Source organism: Buteo buteo, chromosome 9 (assembly GCF_964188355.1).
Source record: "Buteo buteo chromosome 9, bButBut1.hap1.1, whole genome shotgun sequence".
Taxonomy (NCBI): Eukaryota; Metazoa; Chordata; class Aves; order Accipitriformes; family Accipitridae; genus Buteo; species Buteo buteo.
Genome location: NC_134179.1, coordinates 36130805 through 36147884, shown reverse-complemented (window position 1 = coordinate 36147884; position 17080 = coordinate 36130805). Strand labels below are relative to the sequence as shown.

The following is a 17080-nucleotide window of genomic DNA, read 5'->3' as shown; positions in this document are numbered from 1 at the left end:
AAAGAGGCAAGGAGGGGGCTGCTCCCGGGCCGGAGGCGAACGCTGCGAGGGGGAAGGGAAGGGAAGGGAAGGAAAGGAAAGGCAGCATGGCCGAGGCGGAGCTCCCCGGCAGCTGGACGGAGAGGAGGCGGCAGCAGCCATGGCCGCGATCGGTAGCAGGGCGGGCAGGCAGAGGTGTTTCTCTGTGGGGAAGTGTTGCTGGGATGCCTAGAGGTGTGGGGTGGGGAGCAACAATGTTAAGGTATTTGGAGGAGGAAGGGACAGAGTAAAGGGAGGAACCAAGAGCGTAAGTCAAAGAAAGTAACAGCAGGGAAAAAAAAAAAGATTGATGGGGCGAAATCACTCTATCTCACAGACTAGATCTTCAGTCCCTACTCCTTCCTGGGCCGAGTCCTGTGCTAACTTGTCTGCAGAACAGATACTCAGCCTAACAAACAGAAGCGCCAGCCAAAGCACCGCATTGAAGTTGCAACTGGAGGCCAAAAAGATGGTTAGAAAATGTGCTGTCACTCCTACCTTAGCTAGAGTATCAACAAAAGTTGGGAGATACATTTTTTTAACCATGCAGTAAAATTTAGTAGCATTTCTTTTGGGGGGTGGAAGAAGGACAAATTAAGTCCTAGAAAAGCACATAGGACATGACGACAAACACTGACAAACTTAAATGACTGTTAATGCACCGATACACCAGTGATCACATTTTCCATGTTGGCTAATCTGAACTTAGTGGTATTAAATCTGCATGCATAAAATGTATCTGAACCCTCTGTGGGGAAACACTGAGAAAGAGGAGCAATACAGTACCCAGGTTGGATTCCTCTGGCTCCTGTCAGTCACTATTCTTGCTTTACACCATAAAAAGCTACAGTATTACTAGATAGGAGAAAAACCCACTTCAGCTACGGAAAGCAAGATTGTTCACCTAGATTTCACCGATAACTGTTAAACCATGCTGGTCAAAGTAACTCCAGCACTCGGAATAGGTTTCTCCTTTTAGATATTTCAGTCTGACTGAAGGATAAGGCCAAAGGAGGGAACCATGTGCCGTAAGATTTCTTCAGTTACTTTGGGGTTTCCAGCTTTTAGCAAGAGAGGAATCCCCTCAGGTATCTTCAGGAAAGGGAACCTCTGGAAAAATCCCATGGGCAGCCAAATGCTTGGGTGGACTGATCTACCAGTCTCCTAAGGATGCATTAATTGGCAATAAGCATGCACTACAGCTTTTCTTTAATGATGCTGTGCGCTCAGGGCAGCTGATAACACTAACAAAAACCTCAGATTAAATCTGGATGGGAAAAACATGGTTGGTGTCTTTTCAAAAGACTCATCAGTAAGTAATTAGTAGGTCTACCATACAAGCAAAACTCAGGAATATACGATTTTAAGAAATACAGAGTGATTGTTTTAGAAAAATATTGTACAGTTCCTGAGCAACCTGATATCACTGATTGTAGTCCCTGCACTTTTTCAAAATTCAGTAGAGAATGAGTAATATAGACGTATGAGGGCAGCACCAAGTAACCTAGTTTATCAACTGTACCATATACCAATACGTCATTCTTAATGTAATATTTGACTGATTACAACTTAAGGTCATCAATGCAAATACAGAATCAATAATGTAAGATGAGCTCAGATGAACACTAAATGGTAGCAGGTGTGCAAAGTCCAAAAATGACACTTCACCTGAAGTAAGGCTGATAGACCAGATGCCTTTCTATTTAAAACTTCACAAATATCACCATAAATACTGAATAGAACATAAAGTGAGGCTTCAGCCCCTTCCCTCCCCACACTTGACCTTTAATCCACTAACAGATGGAAAGAGTGTGAATGTGAAGCAGCCCGAGGGACCTTCAGGCCAGGTCACCCCAACGAGACAACCTGCTGCACCTTTGCTCTCAACCGCAAACAGCGGGACTGTTTTGCAACCCAACACGAGTGACGGACCAGGCTGCAATGCTGGGCCACCCTGAACAACAGAGATGAATGAGTTTTATCTTGGTATCTTTATCAGACTTGCAGTATCCTATTTAACTCTGCTTGGACGGTGTCCAGGATTGAGATCCAAATGGATAAAAGGGACATGTAAAGGAACAAAATAACGTAGCAATTGCACAAAGGCAAATAATTATGAAACATGTATGGTACAGATCAAAGTTATTTAAATGTAGAAAAAAACCCTCTTGAATGTGACTAGGCAGCTGTGCTTTTAAATTCAGTGTAGTCAATGAGCAGCATAATACTCAACAGCAAACTACTGCCCTGTGCTGGTACATTTTACCACTTCTTGGAAATCTAAGCTCTGGGAAATTAAGTAAGTCAGTAAAAATTAGGACGTCAATTCAGAACAGACAGCTTACTTGCTATCAGTAAAAGGCTAAGGCTATGTTGCGCAAAGTTTATTTATTACCTTTCTATGAACACAATGAAATGGACTCATGCCTTATGTGAAATACTCAAAGTGCAAAGATTCTGGCATTTTCATTTGGTAATGGTGGCTCAGTTTTATTAGAAATAGGCTAAAATTTAGAGTGCTTGAGTGTTTGCTAATTAACTCTTCTACAAAAAATGTTTTCTAAATTTAACCTTTACAGAGATCAGTGTTGTTACCAAAATGTTACTAATACTGATAATAGTATCCTGGTTTTCCTTGTTTCTCTTGTGTTTTTTATCCTTTGCCAGCAACATGGAGCACACCTGACTACTTTTGCAGCAGTGTGCGTAAAAACCAGCATCTTCAAAGAGAGGAGTCAAACCTTGCCACAGTAATTATATAAGACATCTCATAATCCTTGATACTTCGGGGGTCCATAGTTCTCATCTGAAAGCATTTAAGAGGCATTAACCCTTTAGATACAGGTTTTCTGTGCTTTGTCTGTATTTGGGATTATTTTTATACCTGATGGGGAATAGGAATTGTTCTTTGATTGGTCTAAGCAAAAAGCCAGCTTTTTGCTCTTTGACAAAGGGACAGCAAAGTCACCCTTTCTTTCTCTCCTTAAATTAAATCAGCTGCCAAAACAAGTAAGGTCTACAACAAGCATAATTTCCTGAAAACCAGAGCCTCTTTCAAGTGGAAAAGATCTGAGGAAGCCTTTCCCTTTCTCCACATACTGTGACATCGTGTCAGGATATATAGGGCACTCAGGCTTGCTGAGCACCTTTAGTACATTAAGGCCCTTTCTCAGGTCTAGAAAGAAAATACTTTCTTTTTCCAGGTTTTCTTACCAGTGGACTGACACTTGTCTATGGGTAGGTTCAGCACGTAAAGTATGTCTCAAAGAATAAACTGTTTTCCCAGCGGTGATGAGATGTAAATTTTCTAAAATTCCTCAGCCTTAAACTTCAACCTGACTGACTGGGTCCTTGGAAATCAAGTTCCTGATAGGCAGAAATGTTCTTGGGCGTGTTAAGAGCAATCTGTGTTTTCCTTGAATCTGTTTTTGTCAGGGAAAGCTCGTAATCTAATCAGTGTTCACTAAAAAATGCTGTCTTCACCCTCAGACTGAAAAACCTTTGCATTATTAAAACCATCACGCCCTTTCTATGGCTTAAAAAAAGGTAAATACCTGCATTTATATCTGTAGCAACTATATGCACACCTGTATTTCAAATGCAAGCTTGCAGTATTTATCAAGCAACCCAAAACCGAATTTAACTTGAGTCACCATTTGCCTGTAATTGTATCTTGATTGATTATCAATCAGGGAATGTCTTCAGGAGAGGCTCGTGAGTTCACTCACCGGTGTGGCCAGCGCCTAACAGAAACAAACTTCCTGACCATGGTGTTGCACACACCAATTTACAGCTGTGCAGTAGCATCGCAAGTGCTGCCATCTTGGAGACAAGAGTTGCAAATCCAATTGGCTCTGTGGAGCTGTACATAATCACACTGTTGATGGTATATACTTTCATAGAGTCATATAATATGTAAAATTGTAAAAAATTACTGGTAATTAAAAGAGAAGCCCTTATAAGAGCTTTCTGAAGGAGTTTAGTAACTTCTTGCTTTAAAAATGCAGAAAAATATGTGATAATTCCACTAAGACCCTTAAAAACATCTTATCAGGGGATATAAAGAAAGCATTAAGCCTGCAGCCTAGTATTCAGGAAGCTTCTGTACGAGAGGGAGAGTTCATGGATGTCAAATTTGGGCTTTTTGCTGCCCAGATCTTTACCTTGTAGTTACCTGAAAGACTTCTCTGTATCAATTTCTTCACAGTGCAGCAATCCATACATTTTACCTTTCCCCCACACCTGTAGGGTACAGCAGCCTTTTCTAGTGCCCACCCAAGAGCTCATTCTCTGCTCCAGCGGCAGATGCACTGTGTTTTTGCCTTCCTCCACCTCATGTCCTTACAAGTCAAGAACCTTTGCAGGAGCTGATTAGCCTTTCTTTAGTTCCTGCAACCTGGAATTGAGCAGGTAAGAACAATTACAAGCCTTCCAATTAATGGATAATTAAGAACTGTCTAATAGAACAGAAAAGAAGAAACTAATAATGATAATGATAACACCAATAAAATGACAGCAGTAATAATAAAAGGATTGGAATATACAAATGATGCACAGTGCTATTGCTCACCACCCGCTGATCAAGACCCAGTTAATCCCCGAGCGGTGATTCCCCGCCCAGTTTATACACTAGATGTGACGTCCCATGGTATGGAATACCCCGTTGGCCAGTTTGGGTCAGCTGCCCTGGCTGTGTCCCTCCAGCCTTCTTGCTGGCTGGGCATGAGAAGCTGAAAAATCCTTGACTTTAGACTAAACATTACTTAGTAACAACTGAAAACATCAGTGTTATCAACATTCTTCGCATACTGAACTCAAAACATAGCACTGCACCAGCTACTAGGAAGACAGTTAACTCTATCCCAGCTGAAACCAGGACAGTTTGCTTTTTTGTTGGTGCTTGGACAGATTGTTACATGTCATCGCATCTGGGGGTTATGCTAGCACCTATAATTTGAAAAGCAAATTTACTCCCGTTATCATGCTGTAAACACAACCCAATGCAGGTGTCAACACATTTATTCCAGTAGCACCAAAAAGTCCCAGGTTAGTTCTCATTGCATTAGGTGATGTGCAAACAGAATAAAAGACTATTTCACTTAAATGTCCTCTTCCCAAAGGTATCAGAGGACTGGTTAACAAATTGCGGCTCTTATTTTTGCAGACAAAAATTCTAAGTGTAGCCTGATAATACGCATGTTAATTTGAAGGGACAGAAGGAAGGCAGGCCAGAATATAAAACTCTCCAGACTGATTCTGCTTGTCTCTAGAGTCTCTGGCTGGCTACCTCTTGCTCAGCTAGCGCTTTTCCCATAAATATAATCCACACATGTAAGAAAAATTAAAAATAACTAAGTGCTGACAAGGGGTAAAAACTGCAAGAATATCTTCTACATGCTCACAAGCACAAACAAGTGCTGATGGAAGGTTTATGGTCCCTCACCTTATGGTATGTCTGAGCTAGACCTTGATCTGTACTATTAAAAAGACATAAGGGAGGCCTAGTATCTGAATATAACAGAAAATAGCCAAGCCCCAGGCAAATATTGGGATATCTTGTGTTTAAATCACCACTGATATATAGACAATGTTAGGTAATTTATATACAGAATAGAAGTACACGGAATAGAAGCAGCACAGTATATCTCTGCCATCTTTTACATGGAAAAAGTTTCAATTTGTTGTCCTGCTTGGCTGATGTGCATTTTTAGTGTTGTAATGTTTACCTTTGAGCATTGGAAAATCAAGTCAATTTGCTACATTAGTGTACATATTAAAGACTGCTTTGGTATTTCAGCACCTCTTCTATGCTGCCATAACCTGTGATGGCTTCATCTGTTAATTAGTATCTTGAATGCTTGAAACAAATACCTGCAAGGAGGAAGAAAGCAGAGGCAGGAGCAGGAAACCCCAAACAGTAATCAAAGCTTATCTTTTTCAGTTTAGAAATGAGCTAAGACTTCAAAGGAAGTAATTCAAGCCTTCTGTCCTCACGGTCACTAATCACAGGATCCTTACCCTTTTATGGGTAATGATATCAAATCACTTGTAGTGTGGCTTGGTTTTCAAAATCCTTCAAGTTCTCACTGAAAAATCTGTGTATTCATACATGTATATATGGATGTGGGGACAAGTACATCGGAATCTATTCTGTAGTGAATGTATTATTTCTGCTACCAGCGAGAGTCATGAGAGATTTCTGGAGCATCTTCATCAGCAATGTAGCGAGTGACAATCAATTACAGCTGTGCAACCCAGCTGACAGACTAACTTAGCCTACAGAAGCTTTATGACTTTGCTGGCAAGAGGCGAAAAGCATTTACTTGTCCTAATAGCGTTGCTTGAGAAATCACGGATAGCAGGGATGATAAATTTGATTTTAAAGTAGCAGCTCAGTGCTAGACTGCAATTAAGGGCAAACGCTATGCTCTATTATTGCCAAATGGTGAAACTGAAGCTTAATTTCTTCAGAAGCAGCTGGAATTTAACTCCCTTTTCTTTCATGGTTGATTGATGGCACCGACTTGCGCCGGCACCGCCGAGCTCGGTTCACCCGAGTGCAAACGTTCATTCCCCGGCCTGGCAGACGGGCAGGAAGCTCCAGAAGTCACGCCGAGAAGCCTGGCGCCCATCTTGCAGGCTATGAACTGCTGCGCGCAGTTTTCCCTCACGAAGATGCCATCTTTTCCGTCAGCCTGCCGAGAAGGCGCCAAGCAGCTTTCCCAGGAGCCCTCCCGCCGCCGCTGCTCCCCGTCAGCCGGTTTCACGGCCGAGGCGGCGCGGCCGAAGCGCAGCCCGCCCGCCCCAGAGGGATTCCCGCTCCCGCCGCCAGGCAGCCGCGCAGCGCCCGTATCCTTCCGCCCGCCCCAGGATGCGCCGCGTCTCGCTGCCCGCCCCGCCCCTCTGCCTGTTTGACAGGCTTTAAATCGACGTTCAGAGGACCCCAGGAAGCCGCCGCACCGGCCAGGCAGGGGTACTCCGGCACCGCCCGGCCGGCGGGGCGGGCGAGGGGCGAACTCGGCGGGGGCCGAGCCGCCCGCTGCCGGGCTGCCCCTGCCGTACCTCGCCCGCCGCCTCACTGCGGCGGCTCCCGCCGGCCCGCGCTGGCTGCGCGCGCAGCCCCCCCGCCCCTAACGTGGGGGGCGGCCCGTGGGCGGGGCGGCCGGGCGCTCATTTCCTCCTTGGGCGCCATTTTGTAGCGCAGAGAATCCGCAAATAAAGAGCGGGCGGGAGCGGCGCGCTAAAGGGAAACCCGGGTGGGGGGGGGGGCGCGGCGCGGCAGCGACGACGACGACGACGTCCCCGGCTCCGGAGCGGCGGTCCTCGTAGAGCTGGTTGCGGTCGCAGCGGTGGCGGCAGGCGTGAGCGGTGGCGGCGTTTCGCCCTCGATGTGACGGGTGCGGCCCAGGCAACTAGTGTGCTGGGAGAGCGAGGCCTCGGCACCGCAGGCGGGAGGTGAGTGGCCGCGCTAGCGCTCCTTCCCGCCGCCGAACCCCGTCCCCTAGCACCGCCGTCTTCCCCCCCTTGGAGGGAGGTAGTGGGGCCGGCGGGAGGGACCGGGCGCCTCGCGGTCCCGGGGCGCTAAACCCTGGCAGCGGCGGCTCCGTCCCTCACCTCCCGCGGGGGGGAGGAGCGGAAGCACTTAGAGCCATTTTGTGCGAGGCCCCGAGCCCGGCCTGGCTGCTCGGCTGGGATCCTCCTCCCTCACCCTTCGGCAGCCGCCACGCCAGGGCACGGCCGCCGCCACCCCCCTCACCCCCCCCTCCCGCCGCGGGCGCGGGAGACGCGTTTCTCTCTTGTTGAAGGCGAGCGAGGGCGGCCCGGCGGGGCGGGCAGTGCCTGAGCTTGGCGGGGAGGGGGAAGGGTTTGGGGGGGGGGGTGGCGGCGGCGGCAGCAGCCGCGGGGTCTGTCAAACGCCTGCGGCGAGCCGGCCGGTCAGCGGCCTGCAGCTGCGCCTGGCCCGCCGCCGGCGGGGTCTCCGCGCAGGAGGCGGGGCTGCGCGGCGGGGCCTCGCCGTTCGCGGGGGAGTGTGTGCGGGGAGGGGGGGCGCGGCTGCGGGACCCGGCTTCAGACCGCCGTTGCTGAGGCGAGTGTGGAGTCTGCCCAGCCCGGGTGTTATTTTGAAAGGTTTTTTTCATATTTCGAGAGCCTGGAGCCTGTGCCGGGGTTTTCCCCACGGAACTCTTTTTCATATCGTTAAAATACCTGGCGGTTACTTCAGGTGTAACTAGTAAAGCAGCATACCTGATATTATTTAATTACTTTGTTTCTTAGGGTTTCTTTAATCCTTAAATTCTGTGTTTTCCAAACATTGTAGCAAAAGGTATACAGACCACTGGAGTTCCAAAAATTAAAATGCACTTTGCCCGTTTCACCACTCTTCATGTTTAAAGTGCCATAAAAGCCTAAAACATGATGAGATTACATAAAAAATTCTTCCAGTGAACATAGCAATGTTATTTTAAGTATGAAATATGGTTTTTATATTGCTCGTTGCCAGGAGCAGATACGTGGAACGAGTGGCACATAGCAGCCGTCGTTTCCCCAAAATCATGAAAGTGCCTAGTTAGGATAGTACAGTTAAGCTGTACGTCATATAAATTGCAAAATATAATCGTGTTAATTCTAGTCAGTTATACAGGAATGTTGTTTATGTTGATTCTTTCTATTGTAGAAGATATCACTTCATCATGCCCTTGCAAAATATTTCTCATCTGTGTAGGAGGGAGATCATCTCTTTTAGAGGAGAGTGGAATGATGAGAAGCACCTCTTGCTGCACAGTACTTGAAAAGTTACTGTGTTAAATTCAAAAGATGAACATTTCAGTTGTTATTGCCTGTAGCATACAAATTCATCTGTTAATGAAAAGAAAGCTAAAGCAAATCATAGTGATAACTGATGCTCTTAATGTTTCTGAAAAACACTGAGCACAATGGTAGAAATATATAGCAGTAATAAATTTGTAAGCTTTTGGTAGGTTACTGTAGGTGCCAAAAAAGAAGTTGCATGGGAGTAGTGAGGTGAAATTCGCGCATACAGAAAGAGTGCTAGTGTTTATCTGTAGATGTGATCAATCTAGCTTTTCTAAAATAACCTGTAGAATATTTTTAGCTAGTGGGTTGTTTTTTTTTTTAGTGTACAGTTCTATCACTACAAGTCTTACTGCCACCTACTGTAACAGTAACTTCTGTAATGCAGTGGCCTGTAACCTCAGTCTTCAGCACTTTTGTGCTCTTGTCTGAAAGGAGGAGATGGCTTTGTAAATGGTGGTGTGCTGGGTGTAGAGGTTAGAGTTAGGTAGGTTTGGTGCTGCTGTAGAGAACTGGGTGCTGGAACCTTGCACAAACTCAGACAATAAGAGGTAGACTACCCTTAGATGGAGCATCAGCCTTTGATTTCTTTCAGTCATGATTGCAGCAGCGATTAAGTGTTTGTCATTGTTTTATGCTGCTGCAGGGTTCACAAGCCAAATCTTTGGGGAAACTCACCTTTTTTGGTATTTGTATGCTTCTGGTACTTTTCTGAGGAACACACAAATAACATCGTCTGTGCACAGTTTAATCAGTGTTAGCTGTAGTTCTGTGGGATGTCTGAAAAGCATGTTTCTGTCTGTCAAGGACTTAAATCTTGCTGAGATCTTCAAGACTTACTTCCTAACACTGAAGGAATTAAAAGATTCTAAAAATCTTTAGGAAAACTATAGTGAGAGAGGTAGGCAACCTAAATACAGGGGTCATGAGCACTGCCCCTGTGATCTGAAGTTATTCTGTGTTATTTTGGATGACTGAGTTGGGCACCAGCAGTTTGTATTGATAGCCTCTTCGCTTGAATATATTTAAGGTATGTTTTCAGTATAACAGTCTCAGATAAGGAGCTGCATCCAGAAGTTAAAACAAAATGCTTGAGTAACTTCTTGTGTGCGAGAGGGAAAGTGGTGGGGGGACTCAGGCTAGGGAAGCACTTAAGTGCCTCTGTGTTGCTAAGACTAGGAACAGGAAGCTGCCATTCATCGGTGAGATGCTTCTACTGAATGTTTTTTTGGAAACCTTTCTGTGGGTTCTAGTGTCAGTTTTTATTTTATGAAAGGCTTAGAACTTGTTTCATCTGTGCACTGTACTTGGTGTGGTGTTTTTTGGTAGGGTTTTTTGGGTAGCTGGGTTTTTTTATTATTTTTATTTTTTAACCAGGGCCTTGTTTGGTAAAGTGCTGTGTATTTGTCAGTCGTTAGTGTAGGCTGAAGAGGCTCTACTTCATTTGGTGTGTATTTGTTTGTCTTGCTGACAAACAATTTTAGGATTTTTTTGTCTTGGGATTTGGAAAAGTTAAATTAGTTCATTGGGTGTTGTCGTGAAAATACCTAAGGTAGTCTGAAAGTCTTTTTGAGAAAATAAAGTATTTTTTTAACTACTTAAGAGCATTGTTTTTGTGAAGCTAAATGTTCACGGCCAAGGAGCTGACACATCCTTTCCCTGGTATATGTGCATCGCAGCAGTGTTACAGGCTTGTTGAATCTTATATGTATATCTTGTATATCTTACGTGAATCTTGCATTATATGCAACTTTTCTGTTGGAAAGCATGTTGCAAAGATGCATTCCTCTAGCAAACCTTGCATTCATTACTTGTATACTTATAATCTTTGCGAACTCAATATTTTTGATATAATCATAGTTGCAGGAAATACTATGTATTATCCTTTTGAGGTAAGGAAGCATGTCCTGTAACTCAAGGAAGTGTGAATATTTAACCTAGCACAATGCAGTCCTATTATGCCAAATGCACACAAGAGGAATTGAATTTGATAGTGTATCGAAGCCATCTATTTGACATCATTTCTTAGAAATGTTCATAAGGGTTTTAAAATAACTGTTTAATGCTTCCTGTGTATCTGAATCTTAAAAGTAAGAGAATAAGTACTCGGAAGAACATGTTATTTTGACATAACCCAAACATTAGTGGTAATGTTCACAAATGACTGACATTTTTTCCAAAGAGATACCAAAGTAGTAGTATAGATGTGCTTTCCTCAGACCCTGATTAGCCTCTACCTCATAAAATACAATGTTAAATAGATGCAGGCACATAGGAAATGTCAGTTTGATCTAAATGTATATGGACAAAGTTGGGTGGTTTTGCTTAGTTAAATAGGAAGAATTGATTACTGTTAGGCTTTTTAGACATCTAAAGGAAGTTTTGTGAACTTTTAGAAAAGTCTGTTAGCTTTTTATCTAGATTACAGCAACAGACTTGTCATAGTGTTTTGTACTCTGGCTCTGCATTGTGTGGAGCCAATATTTCAGTAGTGTAATACTGCAAATTAAAAAAAAAAGAAAAAAAGAAAAAAAAGGTTAGAAGTACAAGTTTCTGACTTGTTCAGTATCTCATATACACCAGTAACTACACTAAATAAAACTCCTTTTTTTTCTGCCCCTTCAGAGTTCACAATGACGAATGAAGAACCTCTCCCAAAGAAGGTATGTTTAAAAATACTTGTGAGATTATCCCCCTGGGTAATCATGACAGCTTGGTAAGTGTGCTTTTCCTTTTGCTCCATAGGTTCGCCTTAGTGAAGCAGATTTTAAGGTTTTACCTAGAGACGAGCTCATCCTAAGGTAAAGTAAAAAGCAGTTTTTCCATTTCAGCATTTTGGTGAACTTTTAATGGAAGATGTGTGACATCTCTCTTCCATTGCTTTTTGCATCCTTGTTCTGAAAAACTGTTTTATCCTTTTCATGGTATGTCTCTTTTGTAAAGTTCTAATCTTGTCTGAAATATTTTTATGTATAGTTTGGGGGGAAAAACACTTTTTTCCAAAGAGATAAAATCCTGAACAATATTTTGTAATACCTGAGTAGGAATTTTTTTCTTCACTTGTAACTTTAGAAGATACAGTTGCTTATGTTCCTTGCTAGATGGCAAGTTATTTTTAAACATCAGAAAAATGTCAACTCCTTTCTCCTACAATAAGTTTTAGGTTTTCTTAGTCTGCGCAGTCATCTTCTCAGCATGTTAAGATATTAACAGTAAAATGTTAAAATGAAGTTTTCATCTCCTAGAACTTACATAAAGAAGAGCCTGGCCATCTTTTTCACCTTTTAGAAAGCTTAGTGTAACCATGGAAAAAATAATAGGCAATCCTGTCATGCAGACCACCTGCTGAAAGAAACAGACCCAAGCCACTTGTCTCTGTATACCTGAATTTCCTGATTTGTAAACAAGGAGCTAACTAAACTAGGCATATGTGGGTCATCTGTTATCTGCTGGAGTAGTTTGTGTGTGCATTTTGGTAAACTTTAGTTCTTGGCTTTTTGTACACTGTAAGTTATTAGCATTATTAGGGTCTCTCAAGTTAAATGCTGCTATTTCATAGAACAAAGACTAAACTGTGTAGAAATGTGAGGCTACAAGTGCAACACTTAATGTTTATGAGCAGCTACTCACTCTTCTGGGCAGACTATCCTGCCAGCTACTTCTGGGATGACAGTTCTTTCCAGGGGAGTCAACATAGTCTGGCTTCGTATGTTTAAAACTGGTTTCTGGCTTCCTCCAAGTATCTACTCTTCGGGGTAGTAAAGGATAATGTGTTTAAACAGTAGGAGAAAAATGCTTCTTTGATGTTAAGTGCTTTATGCCTTGTGAACCTTCTTATGAAAGCTTCTGTACTCAAGATTATCCCTGGGAAGAGTGAACTCCTAAGTCTGTAAAGCTGTGCCCTTACTTCCAGCTAGAAAATTCCTGTCAAAATATTGAAGCATAGATTTTGTGCAACTTGCTTTCTGACTGATAGTGTGAAAACAAAAAAAAGGCTTCCAACTGTAACCAGTTTCTGTAACTTGCGATGATTAGTTGCTACCATAGAAGAGATCTATGTCCAGTATATATTTAAGTGGGAATGTGATGGAATACACTCAAGGAGGTAAAGTATGTCAGCAGCTAAACTGTGTTAATGAAGAGACTGGAGGGAGTTTGCCAATGACAGCTGTGTTGCTATCGAATCTTCTTCTTAGTGTAGACAAAGCAACTTCTGCTCTCAGAGGCAAAAAGGTTGATTTAAGGGGAATAATTGTCCTTAATACCCAGAAGTGGAAGCTTAAATGCCGTTTTGGCCATGTCCATTTTATTTGTTTGCCTTATGCAGTCCTATGAATACTGTTGTTTTTTCTTTGGATGGGGTGCGTATTTAATGGATTCATAGTAAGTCCACCTTTAATTGTGATTTCACATAAAACTAGCAGTTACTACACTAACTGCTGGCCTTGTTTGTATTTTGGAATAAAATACAACACTATAATAGGTATATCATGTTTTAATCAAAGGCATCTCTACTACTTTCAAACTTAGAAAAGCATGTGTTGGCCACTACTGGATTGTCTTAAATTAGGATTTGGAATGCATTTTTTGGGGGTCCATGTTTTGGTGGGGCAAATGCTTTTTAAGATACAGGCACGTGTCATCTGCTTTTGGTCTTTTAGGTAATATATCATCATTGCTGTACAATTGCCCTGATAAAATACATACATAGAAAGTATTAATTATTTCTTATCAGTTCCTGTTCCATGAATCCCAATTTCACTGTTCTTCACGAAGTACGTAATTTAGATTTACTCATTTTAACTTCTGTTGACTAAACATGAGCAGGATCAACAACATGCCTTTCAGTCTGGCCTTTTGGGAATTTCTGCTTGTCTCATTACTTGTTGCTGTGGTCTCATGTCCTTCATCTTTGCCCTCCCCTTTTTAATGCGGTAGCTACTTAGCTTCTGTGTAGGTGTAGGAGCTTCTGTGAAGGAAGAAGAGCCAGGAACATGATAACAAAGCACTCTGTGGATCATAGCTAAAAATCTGATCAGTATTGCCCTGATTGTTTAGCCTAGTGGTTAGTCTGTAAAACACTGAAGCACCCTGATTTACATGAGCATTTCTGAGGAAATACAGTGCTTTTACTGAACTTCAATCAACATGGACATAAAACCAGTCACTTTTGGAATGGCTTAGGTGCAATGCTGGGTGTGCCCTACCCCCTAAGTGCTTATCATTTATTCCTGGAAAAAGTGAACCCCAAAGCTCAGCATAAAAAAGGGGTGCTCCAAGAAAAATAGTGGGATTTATAGAAGTATTTGGAAGCCATGGAGTCTTAAAGTCTGCTTAATATTTTTAGAGAATGTAAGGAATTAACTAACCTATATAATGCTGCTCAATTACCTTCCAGTTCTTGTGAGACTGTAAGTGACCTCTTGAATGTAAATTGAATTCAGGACTGTCTTCCTAGTTCTGTGTACAGCTCTGTTTCTGTTCTTTAGTACCTTTGCAAGTAGCACTTTAGTGAAGCTCTTCAGATTGTCAATGTTTAGCCATCAGATTGCTGACAAGAACTACTAAACAGATCAAGAAGCCAATACTGAGTGGAAACCAAACTGACTGCAGGAAGAAAAGCTGGCTTTTAGTCTTTGTCTTTTTTTCCCACTTGAGTTCACCGATGAGCTGCCTGAGTTGCCTGCAGATGTACCAGAAAGGGCAATATGGGGCAAGTAGGTCAAGGCAGCTCTCACATTTGCTTAAACCAGTGCATCTCTTAGATTACATGTGTGAAGAGGAGAGCCATCTCTTTCTTGGATCTTGGGAAGAAAGGCTTCAGGCTTAATGTCTGGCCAGTGAGTTCCTATAAATCACTGGTTGGTTTAAAGAAGCTTTTGCAATTATGTGCAAATTCTTAAATAGTTTAACCCAAAACTGGATTTTTATGTCACTGTAAGTGTTGATTTTATCTATGTCTATTAAAAAAAGCTTAAACTAATGCAGGTATTATGTGTAGATGAGACCTGGTAGAAGGGATATATCATCTTCATGTAAGGCAAAACAGTTTCCCAGAGGGGAAGGCTTTCCTCCTGTAGTTGAAGATGTGCTAGTAGTAATCTTCACATTTTAATTCTGACATAAGGGCAGGGGGGAAGAAAGATATTTGTTTGTATCGGTACTGATTTTTTTTTGAACGTGTTTTCTTTTACTGAACTTTGGAAGACATTTAGGGGCAAAAATCTTTTCCTTGAAGAGCCTGTAAAGTGAGTTAGCTGGAGAACGTGTGAAGTATGTAATTTTTAGGAATGCTATTTATATGGAAACTTCCATAATTTATCAGAGGTCTTTTAATGTGTTCTGGTGTCTTATGGGGAAGCTGCATGTTTTTATGTAGAGGATTACAGTATTGCTGGATACAGTTTTCATTAAAGTTTCTAACTGGATCTGAAATAAAGACCTACTCTGTGGCATATGGTGACATCAGTGAGTTGACTTCTTCTGTTTCCTGATAGCAGTAGGGCCTAATGGAGGCTTCAGATCATACTTGCTTTTATGCCCTTTTCTTGTGTGGTGGGGTTTTTTGTTAATTTGTAGCTCTGAACCCTTGGACTGTCCTGGAGTTGTGCTTGGTAGCTGGGATTTCTAGGTGATACTACATCCACTGCTAGACTAGTCTCAGCTTCTGCTGTCTAGTTTCAACATGACGGGCTGAGATGCCACCACTGAGCAAAAAGCGTCATTACAACATTCCACAAACTTGCTGTCCTTGTCACCTTTCAGGCTCTGTGTGAAAACTTAGCATGTGAGATTCATGTAATGGGAATGCAGGCACACTTCAGCCTTGCATGTCAGCAGCTGAGAGTCCATATTAATGAAAAAAAGCATAGAAGCAAAACTGTTGTGCATGGAGATTCAGTTGTACAATGTAAGACCAAAGTCGTGCATCTGGAAATACTGCCCTTTTATTGTTCAGGTAAAAACAGATTTTCTGTGAGAATAGTTCATTTAGAGAATGGTGTTAACAGACTCAAACACCATTCATGTAGTCATTTGAGACCTAGAAATACAGAGTTTTACACCTGTCCTGTTTGTAGTATCATCTGGTCTTTTCTACCAATGTAGACATAATAAACAGAGAAGGAGGAGTAAACAGATAAAAGTTAACAGCATTCAGAGTTGGAGCACCAAAAATATTGTCAGTGATCTTCAGCATCTTTGTTTTTTTTAAAAAGCTTTGTTCTATCATAGTTCCTTCCTTTTTACTTTGTTTTTTGTAATTTCAGAAGCTACAACTTTGTAGCTTCAGATTTTCAAAGATCAGAATTCCACTTTAATTCCCTTTGTTAATGATCTGTGCTACTACTGTAAACAAGGGAAAATGATCATAGCAAAATAAGCTGGAAAGACAGTGTTTAGGAAAATAGATTATTAAAGGCACTGAGCAAGAAAAGTTACTACAAGAGGAGACTTAATTTAAAAATTTCAAAAGGTGTTTAAAATCTTAAGTCAGGAAATAGACACTTAAGTGAAAGTGAAATTATCAGGGCCATCACAAGACTGTTTTTAATATACCTAAAACTAGTCAAAGTGTGTGTGTGTATATATATATTAAAAAAAATATCTTTGTTTTTATTCTTTTAACTTGGTTTCATGAAAGTTTTTGAGAAACTGTTTTGTTGATATATTTGGTAAATATTTTGACATGTTAGTCCTCAGGATTACTGAGACCACTACAAAAATATATACACATCAGATGAAGAATCGCAACTGCAAGTTCAATTGAAAGGAATCAGTCCCTTTTCAGTAAGGGCCTACTAATGTATTTGTTTATTTTTGAGCCAAAGTTATTGATAAGAATGGCTTACTTCATTAATGTGAATGTTTTTAAATTTTCACTATTTTACTTTTTGTTTTAATGGTTTTAGTCTATTTGATTGTCTGTTTTAATTTTTTTTTCCTAAATCTATTGCATGAAATAAGCAATTGTCTCCAGTTGCTAGCTTCCTGGTTTGCCTGAAGTGAGGTGAAAACCAGCTCAATTGCTAGAAGAGAAAATTGCTTCTGAGATCTTCTGTAGCTGTAGCAAAACTGAGATGCAGTGCATGTGTGTGAAAGTAAAGCTACTGTGGTAGAAAATGTTCAGGTTGTCTTAAAACTGATGGCTTGACTGTTGAAGAGTTCTCTGACTATGTCAGTGTGGTGGTCACAAGTTTATTCCGTACAATTTCATGAACTTGCGTGGTGAGTTGACCTTGGCTGGATGCCA

General features: G+C 41.9%; 1 protein-coding gene across 2 annotated transcripts in view; it reads left to right on the top strand.

Annotated features, from left to right (window-relative positions):
* Positions 1–7202: 7202 nt before the first annotated feature.
* Positions 7203–17080, top strand: part of WTAP (WT1 associated protein) — a 28621-nt gene continuing 18743 nt past the window's right edge. Inside the window, exons 1-3 of one of the 2 annotated variants that reach the window (XR_012651688.1) lie at positions 7203–7473; positions 11455–11492; positions 11575–11630. Coding sequence is in view for 1 of the 2 variants with exons in the window: in XM_075036054.1 (XP_074892155.1) it covers positions 11463–11492; positions 11575–11630 (86 nt within the window). In the remaining variant the exon portion in view is untranslated. The remainder of the gene's footprint in view (positions 7474–11454; positions 11493–11574; positions 11631–17080) is intronic. The other variant, XM_075036054.1, reaches the window with a different exon arrangement.